The 13,983-nt window shown below is 34.7% G+C and overlaps 1 protein-coding gene across 10 annotated transcripts in view; it reads left to right on the top strand.

Annotated features, from left to right (window-relative positions):
- LOC133181726 (rho guanine nucleotide exchange factor 18-like) overlaps positions 1-13,983 on the top strand; it is a 127,611-nt gene that overhangs the window by 47,096 nt on the left and 66,532 nt on the right. For all 10 annotated transcript variants that reach the window (XM_061316293.1, XM_061316298.1, XM_061316291.1 and 7 more), the window contains exons 14-15: positions 10,232-10,323; positions 10,660-10,807. In XM_061316293.1, the coding sequence (XP_061172277.1) occupies positions 10,232-10,323; positions 10,660-10,807 (240 nt within the window). The remainder of the gene's footprint in view (positions 1-10,231; positions 10,324-10,659; positions 10,808-13,983) is intronic.

The raw sequence follows: 13,983 nt of genomic DNA, 5'->3' as shown, positions 1-13,983 counted from the left end.
TATATCAGCATATGAAGTTTGATAAATACATCTTGAATTGTTTATTCAAAACTGATCTAGACACTAATTTAAGAAAAGTAAGGTCAAGGTCAAAGGAAAATTCAAGGTCAAAAATTTTGATGCAGTTGAAAAGCTTACATCAGTATGTATCAGCATATGACGTTTTATTGAAGTCGGACATGACAAACACTATATGCCTCGGCCATATTCATGGCAGGGCATAAAAAACTTGAATCTACGCTATATGAGGATGTTTCCATATCAAAATGACTAACAAGCAAATTCAAAGAATTGTGGTCCCCTGCTTTCCGTGTCCTAGTGGATGGGATGCCATTATTTATGACATATTGTTTCAAATATGCACGCCCTATCATATGTCATTCAAAAGTAATCACCAAAGTTAAAATTTTTGAAAATTAGGTAAAACATCAAGGTCAAGGGGTAAAAAATCATAGCATGCTTGGAAACATCTTGTTACAGGTAATGTACATGTCAAATATAAAAGTCCTATCTCTTCTCAATCAAAAGTTATAAGGAAATATAACATTTTTGAAAAGTAGGTTAAACTTCAAGGTCAATGTCACAGAGTCAAAAGTCATGATATATTTAGAAAGGTCTTGTCACAGGTAATATACATGTATAATATGAACGCCCTATCTTTTCTCTTTCAAAATGATCATTTGAAATAATGTTAAATTTTTTGAAAAGTAGGTCAAACTTCAAGGTCAAGGTCATGGGTTCAAAAATCATGGTATGTTTAGAAAGTTCTTGTAGGTAATGTACATGTGAAATATGAAATCCCTATCTCTTATTATTCAGAAGTTATGACCAAGGTGAAATTTATTGTGACAGACGGACAGACTGACAAACGGACAGACTGACAGACAAATGAGATTTAATGTCCCCTAGGTCCCTTTCGCGAAAATGGATGACAATAATGCCCTTGCTATTCATGAGAAGAAGATTTATGATGGAAAAAATCCCCTGCATTTTTCTATGTAAATCATTGGATCCCCATATGTGGCCCCATCCTACCCTAGTGGATCATAATTTTAACAAATTTGAAGCTACACTGTCTATGTAAAGAAAGTTTCAACTTTTTGGGCCCAGTCAGTGGTTCTTGATAAGACTTTTTTAAAATGATACCACCAAATTTTCACTAATTCTTGATTATCCCCCCTTGAAAGAGGGTGTGACCCTTCACTTGAACAAACTTGAATCCCCTTTACCCAAAGATGCTTTGTGGCAGGGTTGGTTGAAATTGGCCCGGCGGTTCTAGTGAAGAAGACAAAAATGTGAAAAGTTTACACGCGGACAGATGGATGACAAACAAAATGTGATCAGAAAACCAGAAAAACTCAAGTGAGCTAAAAACTGATGATCACAAGTACTTGGAAAGAGTTACAGTATTTGAAAAGCAGTTTTTTTTTTCATGCATTAATTGTTTTCAGAAGCTGAAAAGGTATGACTTGTATCCATGTTGAAAAAACTTCACATTTCAGAAAACAGTATGATTAAAAATAGTTAATCAAGGTGCTTTGAGTAGCAAAATAAGCTAAACTGGTACAGCTAATTCAACCACAGAGCTTAGTGAATTTTAAAATGCACAACCTTTTCAACTCTTAATCATTCTTAAAATATTTATATCATCATTTCTGATTCAAGGGAGAACTAGAGATATGATCAGAAGTATATCCATTGACTAATAAACATGTACATGTATATTGTGTTTTTTAAGTCATTAATGTTTGTTTGTTGTTAAATGTCCCTCTTGGGAATTTTTCACTCATACGGAGACACCACCACTCAAAAATAATGAAGACGTACAAGTCGGATTTGAGGTTAACATTCATTTTAGGAATTTTCAACAATTAATTAAGACGTAAAGAGATAACTCCTTCCCCTTGCCCCTTCCCCTTCCCAGACCCCAGTTTGTTCATGTATGCAAACTAGTCTAATACTTTGGTTTGACATAAAAAAAATGTGAATACATACAAATAGTTTAATGGTCCATCTCTTTGAATGATTTTCATTCCTAATTCTAGGTTGACCCAAATTCATGAATGAAATGTCAAGTAATCTTATCATTGATGCACTTCTATTTAATTTGATGTAGTCATATTATGAACAAGAGAGTGGGGATGACCTCAAGGGTTCATAACCTTAAACCATTAGATGTACATAACATAATAACACAAGAAACAAAATTATGTATAGTCAAATGGAAAAATTTTCTACTATTTAGGAGTCGCATGATCATTTGTCATTTCAGGGACAGGGAGCGGCTAGGGAGATTGGAAACCCCCCCCCCCCCCATGAATTTGCAGTTATTTAAATAGGACTATATACTGATTTACAGAAGCAAATAAAAAATGACTTTGGATGCCCTCCCCCTTTAAAAACATGGACCCCACCATCATTGTTTTTATTTTGTTTGTTTGTTTTTGTTTCTTTTTTTTTTTTTTTGCTCCTCAGGAAATTCTGGGCTGGAATTTTTTTGGACCGAGGTGTGGACCCCCCCCCCCCCCCCCCCCCCCCCCCCCCGGAAAAAAATTCCCGGATCTATGCCTGTAACTGAATGTAAGGTCGACAACGGGAGATAACTCTTCAGAATGTGAAATTCGTCTATTGTGGCATCGATGATCCACTCTCTACGATCGGCTCATACATTCAGTGTCTGAGAGAGAAACGAACGACAACTCTGCATAGGAGATTGCCGATGATCTTTGATCCTTTTTAAACTTTAACCTAACCATTTGCATTTCGGTTTATTTTACCCCAATCTATACTTAAACTTGTACTTACCGACTGTCATAGGTCCTGTCAACTTCATGAAATATAATCCAATTAAAACACAAAATGAATTAATTTCCACTGATATACATGTAACACTGCACCATGTCACATGGCATGTGCAATCTAAAAATGATAATGGTAAAACTAGTACTAGTACTGGTAGGGTGACGCAAGCCCAATGTGATGTAGAAATTTTCAAAAAGGTGTTCACATACATGTACAGTACAAGAACAAATTTTAAATTATCATAACAAACGATGTTTTAACATAACTTTGCCATCTAGGCCTATTTCCAAAAACAGGCAAATTGTGTGTGTGTGTATTGGGGGGGGGGGGGACACATATAAATTGATTGGGTATGGCTTTTCAAGGAGGTTTTTGCCTAATCAAATACAAAAAAAAGTTTGCACATTTTGATAAATTCATCAAAAACGCTTTGTACTAAAATAATATTATTTGTTGTTGAGAAGATAAATTTAAAAAGTTCCAATTATGGGCCAAAAATTTATATCCCCCCCTTTTTATTAAAACCTAATTTACAACATTAATTAAATTCTGATATTTCAGACTGGTAATGAATTAAGTATATGAAATGCGTATAAGAGGTTCATGGGTCACATGGTACCTGAGCATTTTATGCTCGATTTGACGAATACATGTACTGTGTAAATTATAGAATTATTTGGACTTTTTCCTTGGTAAGCCCAATATGAAGGAGTGTGCATTTAGAGGCAAACACCTTAGTGCGGGTATTACTGTCTCATGACAGCATCTAGTTAGTTATTGCGCCTGAAAGTTTTTGATGGTTACGAATAATTAATTTTTTTCTAAACGTTTAATCATAGAGACATGGGACCAATAGCATTGGCATGTGTGACCTTTGACCTTGAAATTTATATAGAGGTCAAAGGTCAAGGTCATTCAAAATATGAGAAAATTAGCTTTTTTAATATCTCTTTTGTCTTTCAACATATACTGAATATCTTTGCATCTATAATATGTCCTTCTAAAACTATTTCAAAGATTTCATTCTTGTCCCCCGAGCTTGACCCATTCAAAAGTTGTCACCCCTTTTGCAACAAAACCTTGTTATCGCTACTCCTCCGAAACCGTAAACCATAGAGATTCCAAACCTTCATCAGTGTCTTCGACTCATTTAGTACTCTCTTCATTCTATCATTGCGAAAGCATTCTTTTGTCCCTTGTATGAGTTACTGCCCCTGAAAGTTTACTGCTTACATTTAATGAACTTTTTTTTTAAAACGGTGTATCCTAGAGACATGGGATCAACTGCATGGGCGTGTTCGACCTTTGACCTTGAAATATAGGTCAAGGTCAAAGGTCAAGGTCATTTAAAAACATTAGAAATTCCTTGTATATGTGTAAAATATGGCAATTTACCAAATGACCTTGAACTTTGACCTTTCACCTTGACCTTGGGTCAAATGGAAAAGTAAGGACATGCATTCAGCTCCAGTATCAGGTAAAAACATAGAAAAGTAAAGATTTCTCTTCTTTTTTTTTCTTTCTTTTTTTTAATGACCTTGACCTTTGACCTTGACCCAAGGTCACAATCAGGCTTAAGGGTGTAGAAGTAGTTACAATTCTTAGTTTAAAAGAGGCATAAAATAAATAATTAACCTCCACCCCCCCCTTCTTAAAAAAAAAATCACATCAACAACAACGTAGAATATTTCTGTCAAATTCAAACCAGACCTCGGATCGACACCATATTTGGTACAATTGTAGTATAGACCTCAGAGAAAGTTTCTGGAGAGTTTTACGGTGAGTCCTATAAGTTTATAGAAGTCTTGAAGTTTCACGGCAAAAACTACAAGTTCTGTTGTGTTTGTAATTAAAGTGCAGGTGAACGAAGAAATGATCTAAACCTTTTATCGGCTATTTCTTCAGATGTCGTTAGCAGCATTCGATTCTCCTGATATGATACGACATTCTAATACCAAGCATTCTCTCTTTCTTTTACATTTGGAATTTATTTGATTTTTATCTAGAATTACAGTACAGGCAACGCGGATCCCGTATTTCCCGCGCCCCGTCGCGGTATATACACAACGCGGGATTTGGCCAGGTGAGACAGGTAAACCGCGTTCCCTCCGCGGACAACTGATCACCTACCTGTCCCCGCCGCGGTTTAATCATCGATCAAAAAGTATCGTAAACAAACGGGAGTTATCTCCCCGAACAGAAATTAGCGAAATTAGTTTATGTCAACTTCTCTGCATAACTTACGAATCTATATCAATTAATTTTTACTTATTTAAATGTGAAAGAAAAAATTGAAAAAAAGTAATTTGAAAATGATAATAAAGCAGAAATATAAAAAGCTGTCTTAATAATTTTTTAATATATATAAAATGAGGATCTCAGTGAAGATCGATAGTATATAATTCAAAAATGTGCTTTTATTATCTTCGTCATTTAAACTAGACAACAAAAACGTAATGGGCGCTTATAATTTTACTGTTTAAAATATGCGAACTACAATTAACTAAATTTATGAAATGCACATGCTAAAAGTCAGTGCGAGTTCGGTCAGCTTTTAGAAATCCACGAGAAAAAAAAAACGAGGTAAATTTGACTTTAGTTAATAAACGAAAGCATACGTATATATTCTGCTTTCTGTGGATTCTGTTTCAGTTGCGATCATTTCCAGCGTATATGGATTAACAGACCAAGAGCAGAGAAAACCATGCCCATGAAGATTTACACTTGTTCTACTTGACCTTATTGCGAGCTCGCTAAACTCACCGAAATTCCACATATCAGCTGCTTTCCTCTTTCTTTCTTTTTTTTTTCTCAATTTCAAATGAAAATCTACAGAGGTAAATTTGTATAGATTATTTCCTTCTATATAAATTTATCGTTCCCAATCAATAATACAATTTGAATAGAAGTATTAAAAAGTTTTCAATAAAATGTTTCAACAAACGGAGAAATAAATCCAAAAAAAAAATCATGATAGTGGATATTTGTTTGTTATCTGGAAACACCGACAGGCTTATCATCTATTATGATTAAATAAACACAGGTTACTTTAACAGCACACATAATTATTTTAATTGTTTTCCCTTAATTGATATCAAGCCCCATAGCCGATTGATCATACGACATAACAAAAGCGATGTACTCTTAATTATAACTTCAAGGAAATCCCTAGAACTAGCGTGGTGCTTGTGGGCCATTTTTTATTCAGTTTCATAAAAGTCGTTGCATTGAAAGGATATATTTTTCTGCGATTTCACTAGTACATGTATAATGGCGAGGAGATCCGGTGTGCGTGAAGACAAACATTTTCTAGTCAAATATCTGTGTGATGACAATTTCCAAGTGAGGAGCCGTGCGTACTTCAAATGTGATAGTGACATTGTGATTTCTGTTGGTGAAGAGTATGACGTCCAGTGGGGTCGCCCTAAGGAAGTGGATCGAGCCGTAGTTCTTGGTACCGGGTCCGAACAGGAGCTTCGAGTGAGGATGAGAGAGATGGAAAGTTTGACAGAGCCATCATCTCCGAGCCCTCCTCCATTTTGAAACGATGACAAGTATCTAAGATTGAAATGAATTAGTTAAGAATTACAAGATAGAATTTTTTAAAATATAAAAACAGAGGGATTAAAACTCTAAATGAGCTGACAACATATTTAATCCAAATTTCAGAGCAGATCGACGTACAATATTTAGCTTTTACATGATGCATACTTCTAGATAAACGTGTCATTACTTTAGGGAATTACGAATGTTATAGTTCTGATATCGGTAAATAATACTGGGGAAAAATTAGTGACTTAATATTTGAAATCAAAGAAAAAAATAATAGTAGTACAACATTTATACATGTTCACAATATTATGCATATATTTGAAAAAAAATTCCGACCGTAAACTTATTTATTTTTTATAACCATTCACTCAACGTGATTATCGACAACCGTTTACAGGTAAAAACACTCAAACTGCAGAATAACGGTAGCTGACCCCGCCGCGGTGTAAACACGGTCGCAGGTAGTACCGCGATCAAAACCGCGACGGTGTAATGCGGAAAGGATTAACACACCGCCGAGGGGACGCGGTCTAATACGGGATCTGCGTTGCCTGTACTGTAATCAGTTTCCAAAAATAGCGATTTTCGGTAGATTAAAAACAATTCTGACTTTCATTGTCGTCTTTCCCTTCTAAAAATGCATGTTGGGAGTTTAATTTGTGATACACATATTTAATTTAACCCAAAGAAATGCTTATTTAAATGTTTCATAGTTATTTCAGGATATTCAGTCAGAAATGTTAAAATCCGAACCCGATCTTTTAAGCTTACAACAAAGCTATTTACAAAAAATTCAGCATGCTCACAATATCGATGAATCGGGCTACAGTCCCTTAATACATTTTCATTAGGGAACAGTGTTAATGTTTTCTTACGCAGCCCGTCCCTTATTATTTAATATACTGCTTGCAAATTCAGGAACTATTTCCTTTTACGGAACTTCTTTCTTCCCCTACCGATTCTAAAAATACGCTTGCAATTATTCTATAGTCCTAAACATTTTAACATACTATTGTTATTGGAGTGCGTGGCCTAATGCTTAGCGCACCTGCCTTTCAAACCAAGGGTTTTGAGTTCGATCCCAGCCAATAATTGGCCAATAATTGTCAAATTTGTCACAGGGTATCCTTGGCCCAAGGGCTCCCTTTTATACTAAAACTGGGGTTGTGACCCTTTAACAAGGGGAGATAATTAGGAAAATAGAAACAAAAGTACTGGTTGCTAAAAAATCTTCTTCTCAAGAACCACTGGGCAGATTATCACCAAACTTACACAAAAGGATGAGGATATGTTGTAGATTAAAATTTGCACGGGGATTTACCCTGGGGCAAAGGGCGTGGTCTCAAGGTCACTTCAAAGTTGACCAAAAATTACATTTTATTAAAATGTTGATATTTTGCTTACTATAAGGACTAGGATCATCAAATCTTGTCAGTTGGTGCATCTAAGGACCTCATATCATGTTGACTCAAAAGTAGGTCACGGTGACCTACTTTTAAATTTTGCGGCCATTCTTTTTCAAAATGATTTAGAGACATATTTTGAACAATTTAAGGCCTATGATCATCAAACTTTGTCAGTTGATGCATCTTAGGTCCTCAAAGTACGTCAACTAAAAAGTAGGTCACCTTGACCTACTTTTTGAATTTTATGGCTAATCTTTTTAAAAACAATTAAGGTCATTAATTCGAATACGGGGAGGCTTAGAATCATTAAATCTTGTAAGATGATGCATCTTGGGGCCATAAAACATATTTATTAAAAAGTAGGTCACAGTGACCTACTTTTTGAACTTTGCAGGCATTCGATTTCAAAGCGTTTTAGAGGCATGATTTGGACATTTTAAGTCCTATGATCATAAAACTTTGTAAGTTGATGCATCTTTGGTCCTCAAAAAAGGTCAACTGAAAAGTAGGTCACCTACTTTTCAATTTATATGACTATAATTAAATATTTCAGGTAGTAATTGGCTTAGAATCATCAAACTTTGTCAGTAGATGCATCTTGGGTCTTCGGAGTAGGTCGACTAAAAAGTAGGTCACAGTGACCTACTTTTGAAAATTTATGGCTTTAATTAAATATTTCGGGTACTAATTGGCTTAGAATCATCAAACTTTGTCAGTTGATGCATCTTTGGTCCTCGGAGTAGGTTGACTGAAAAGTAGGTCACTGTGACCTACTTTTGAAAATTTATGGCTTTAATTAAATATTTCGGGTACTAATTGGCTTAGAATCATCAAAGTTTGTCAGTTGATGGGTCATGGGTCTTCAGAGTAGGTCGACTAAAAAGTAGGTCACCGTGACCTACTTTCGGAAAATTTATGGCTTTAATAAAATATTTCGGGTACTAATTGGCTTAGAATCATAAAACTTTGTCAGTTTATGCGTCATGGGTCCTCGGAGTACAACAACTGAAAAGTAGGTCACGGTGACCTACTTTTGAAAATTTATGGCTTTAATCAAATATTTCGGGTACTAATTGGCTTAGAATCATTAAACTTTGTCAGATGATGCGTCTTGGGTCCTCGGAGTACAACAACTGAAAAGTAGGTCACAGTGACTTACTTTTGAAATTTTATGGCTGTATTTAATATTTTCAGGAATTATTTGGCTTAGAATCTTCAAAATTTGTCAGTTGATGCATCTTTGGTCCTCGGAGTAGGTTGACTGTAAAGTAGGTCACTGTGGCCTACTTTTGAAAATTTATGGCTTTAATTAAATATTTTGGGTACTTATTGGCTAGAATCATCAAACTTTGTCAGTCGATGTATCTTTGGTCCTCGGAGTACAGCAACTGAAAAGTAGGTCATGGTGACCTACTTTTGAAAATTTATGGCTTTGATTAAATATTACAGGTATTAATTGGCTTAGAATCATCAAACTTTGTCAGTTGATGCATCTTGGGTCCTTGGAGTAAAACAATTGAAAAGTAGGTCACTTTGACCTACTTATAAAATTTTATGATTATAATTTTAAAAAATATCTTAGGTATTAATTGGCTTAGAATCATCAAACTTAGTTGATGGGTCCTCAGAGAATGACAAGTGATAAGTAGGTCATCATGACCAACTCTCAGGTACTAATTGGCTTAGAATCATCTTGGGCTCTCAGAGTGTGAATTGGAATTTCAAGGGTTTATGTAAATATACAGGATACTTCAAATAGAAGTAATAGGTTGTACAGTTTATCAGAAGAGCGATTCAAGGCCCATGGGCCTCTTGTCATTTTTTCATGACATTTTTTGCTGTGCTTGTAGATAAGCTGATTTTTGGTATACATCTTTAATATTCATGACTTACAGATTAAGTTTAAGTTTCGTGTCTATTGACCCATTTTCCTAAAAGTTATTGCCATTAAATTTTGAATTTCATATTATTATTGTAGTATTTTTGGGACTTTTTCAAAATTTGTGTGTAGTTCATCACTATTTTCATGTAGCTTGAGTATGTTGTGGTATTGACAAGTAATTCAAGAAAACAATAGGAACAATATTTTATTTTTGTCTCATTTCCACCCTTTAGTATTTTCATATCCTTGGACTTCCCAGTGACATAGCACCATTTTTGAAAGGGGGGGGGAGGGGGGGGGGTCCAGAGGAAAAAATTTTCAACTTACCTGAAAAAACTTGACTTAAACACTGCATTCCCCTTATATTACCCTCATTTGACAATATTGCAACCAAAAGTGGGGGGCCAACCAGACTTTCAATGAACATTTCCTATAGAAAAACTTATGTCAGGAAAAAAGTGGGGGGGGGGGGGTTGAGGCTGCCCCCCCCCCCCCCCAATACTACGTGCCTGCTTCCAAATTGAAAATTGCTTATCAGCAGGGGCATTCATGTCACAATGACACATTCAGTTAATATTTATTTTTAAAGATCACAATAAAGATGATGCCAACCAGGGCCAAACTTTGACAAGAACACTTCATAGCATGAAGAAAGAACTTGTCTCACCCAGGCAAACTTTGGTAAGTATTGGTCTTTGAAGGTTGAAATTACCATGAAATCATGAAGTTTTCACTATTGAATTGTAAATTGTGCCACAACACAGGTGGATTTGCAGACAAATTTTCTTGACACACTAATGTGTGCTTGTCAGGACAGCCATCCGTCTCATGACACAATGAACATAAAAAAATTAATAATTCTGTGATTAAATGATGAACTCTTTCCTTGTATGCAACAAAAAGGAGAGTGAAGCATTTATCTTTGGAAATTTTAAAGGGGAGGATAAAATAAAAATATGCAGGTGAGGTTTTCCATGTTGTAAAACAGATGAAATAGTTTTTTGTTGCTATTTTTAGAAATCCCTGTCGCAAGACGGAGAGACGACGATGTCGGGTCAGAGTGGAGACTCGACTGATGAAGATATGACCTCTAACCTAAATGTTCCACATTCCACCATGACTAAATCAATGTCTACGCCCTCAATTCCCGCAGCTGTTTCCCCTAGTAAGTACACCAGGCATATGGCTGTTTCCTCACTTATAGTCTCATTATTTCTCCCTGTTTCCTCAGCGAGTATTACAGTCCCTTAATCACCTCACCCCTCTCAATATTTGATTGTCCTGCCAGTTACTTGAGAGTCCTAAAGTCTTTTGTACCCATTGTAGAGATATTAGATTTCACTTTTCTATCCTTCAGTGATACTCCATGTTAACTGTGAAGGATCAATGAAGGACATGACTGCATCTTCTTTATGAATTACTGTGGAATCATCATTGTTCGTGGGGGACCAATGTTCATGGATTTGTTATCCACAAATTTATTTACCCCATGAATGAACTTTTTCATAGTATCAGTTCATTGCATCTTTTGTGAATACAAGTTATCCATGAAAATACTGTTTACAGGGAAATTTTCACCCCATTTTTATTTTCATCCCTTTCTCCCTACTCTGAAATGGGCAAATTTAAAACATGGTGAATTCAAAGAACACAGTATAATTTCTTAAACAGAAATGTGACTGGGTGAATTTAAAATGGGGCAAAATTGTTTGCAACTGTGAAAGGGTAAAAATAATACAAGGGGAAATAACCCTGTATAGTGCATACTGTATGTTGCTACGAACCAATAAAAGTTTGGTTACCCATGAACTTTGACCCCCATGAAACAAAATGATTCCACAGTATTTAGATAAATATGTTAAATAGATGCAGGTATATTCAGGAAACTTTGCAACAATGTCAAATACATGTATCAGCCTTAGATGTTGCATTCAATTAATCATCAGATTTCAGAAGTAGGATCGTGGAGTCTTGTCAGATACAGAGTTCTATTATATTCTTTCTTTGTCTCTGTCAGTACTTTCCCCCCAGGTTAGTTCAGTATCCAGAATTTATTGTTTTGTAACTTTTTTTTTCGACAGAAGTACAAAGATTATGTGTTTGTTAAGTCATTGGACTATCATCTGTGAAATTTAAATATAGAATCACATCTGCTAATGACAAAAGTGTCATGCATTCTTTTAGAAAATATCTTATTGACTCAAAATTAGTTACGGGAATCGGTAGGGATTTTATAGTTGATGATTCTTTTTCAGTGCAACATTTTCTTAGCAGAAAGATTTTTTTCTGCTCTTTTTATCAACATAAAATATCACTATATAACCAAGTATCATTTTAAAAAAAAATAAACATGATGTACCATTTAACACCGAGTACTATTTTAGGATATTAGATGAATCATGACTGGAATTGTGCATTCCAAAAATACAGTTTGTTGATAAAAATAGAACTACCGATATTTTTATAATCAAGTTCATGGATTTATCAACAATCGACTGGTAGTAATTTGATTGATCATAATTGATGATTGGAAAAACACTGTTCAAAATATTTGCCATGTTTACAGTAAACTAGCGAATAATGCTAGGTGTGTGTAGGAACCATGTTGGCTTGTTAAAGTTGAGTTGATTTTAGATTTGAGTTATACTGATTAGATATCTGTCATTGATATAGATTGGTGGAACAAAGTAATAGATGTAGGAAGACACATCTTTGACTTTGAAGACACAGACACAAGTATGTCGGTGGGATTTATATAACATAGGATTTCTGGGTTTTTTTATTGGTGATGGCTTTCATTATCTGGACATATATATATATATAAACTTTTTTGTTTTATTATAGTATTTTACTTTCAGAGTATTTTCCCGATATTCTCTCACTCTCTCTGTCAATTATTTTTCAATTACATACGTATAGTCATATCTTGTTATTATGCTGCCTTTTATGATACAGAAAATGTGGTAGTATGACGAGCAAAGATCAAATTTTCATTTATGTCTTCACTATTCCCAATCAAGGCAATAGATAAAATGATGTGCATTGCAGTGGTGAAATTTGTCGTTTGGATGGAACGTTTTGGTCTTTCTTATTGAACATCAATCGTTACATAAAGATGCACCTATCTCATTAGGAACGAGAAAGCAATACATGTATTTATTGCAATGTTTTAAGAAACCCCACTCTCTGCAACTAGCAACACAAGTTTTGCTGAAATGGGGATTTTATGAAGTTAGGAGAGAGTTAAAGACTCCTGGATTCTGTAAAACTTGAGAGTTGCAATGAACATGTACATAATTATGAATTCATCATGCTTATTGAAGTTATTGGAACGTATCAGTGGAACACGTTTACCCAGTGCTTATGTAAACCTCCAATCTGATTGGTTATTGTATTTATCAAATTCCTGTTCTACTGGTATTCGAATGAAGCATGTGATAGCTTTTTCCTCTCTGAAGAAATGGGCATGTAAGCTCCAAACATTCCATTCAAATGGAAAATTTTACCACTTCAATTCGCATCATTTTAATTTTGGAGGTATTTTACACACTAAAATGAAAGTTTGCCTTGGAATTAAAGTGGTGAATGACACTATGCAAATTTTGCATTAGAATGCAATCTTTAAAATAATGTGGAGAGAAATGCTCCTGACAAACTGAGAATTAAAGGTGATAAATCAAGATATGGCTATGTTGATTTTTAATTCTTAAAATTAATTAATGCTTCTATAGAACTTTCACTTTTAATTATACATGTATTTACATTTAAGGATAAGACATTGATAATCCTTTTATATCTAAAAGCGTGTATAAGCTCATACACACAGTATGTGATGTCACACATATATTTTATTGGCAGATGGTGCGTGGTGTCTGAATCAGTGTTTGCACAAGATATATTTGTGTGATAGCTTTAAATGTCAGAGTTAGAATTTGGGAAAGGGGGGTGGGGTATATACATACATTGGAGCAGATATAATTCATAGAGAAACTATGTTGCTGTTTATGCAGATTTCCACTTATTCCAATGTGTATATACCTTGATTTTTCTGAACAAATGATAAAAAAATTGGTATTAAATGCATTAACCTTTTAATCTTTTGAAAATCATTATGTTCCTAAACAAAATACTTTGATGTGTGAATTCTTCACCATGAATGTCTGGGGCATTGATGCTTACTCCTGAAGGGGTCAGGTTAATTTGAACCCTTTTTACTTAGTAATCCCACAACTGTAAATCTGATATTTTTTTCTTAATTTTAAGTTTTTGATCATGTTTTTATGTTAAAATTGGGCCATAATGCTTTTTTTTCAGTATTGTACCAGTACTTTGATTGCAAAA

Source organism: Saccostrea echinata, unplaced genomic scaffold, assembly GCF_033153115.1.
Source record: "Saccostrea echinata isolate AGI-Se365-2 ecotype Australia unplaced genomic scaffold, CSIRO_AGI_Sech_v1 ptg000009l, whole genome shotgun sequence".
NCBI classification, from domain to species: Eukaryota; Metazoa; Mollusca; class Bivalvia; order Ostreida; family Ostreidae; genus Saccostrea; species Saccostrea echinata.
The sequence above is the reverse complement of the archived record's forward strand: the minus strand, read 5'-3'. Positions and strand labels throughout refer to the sequence as shown.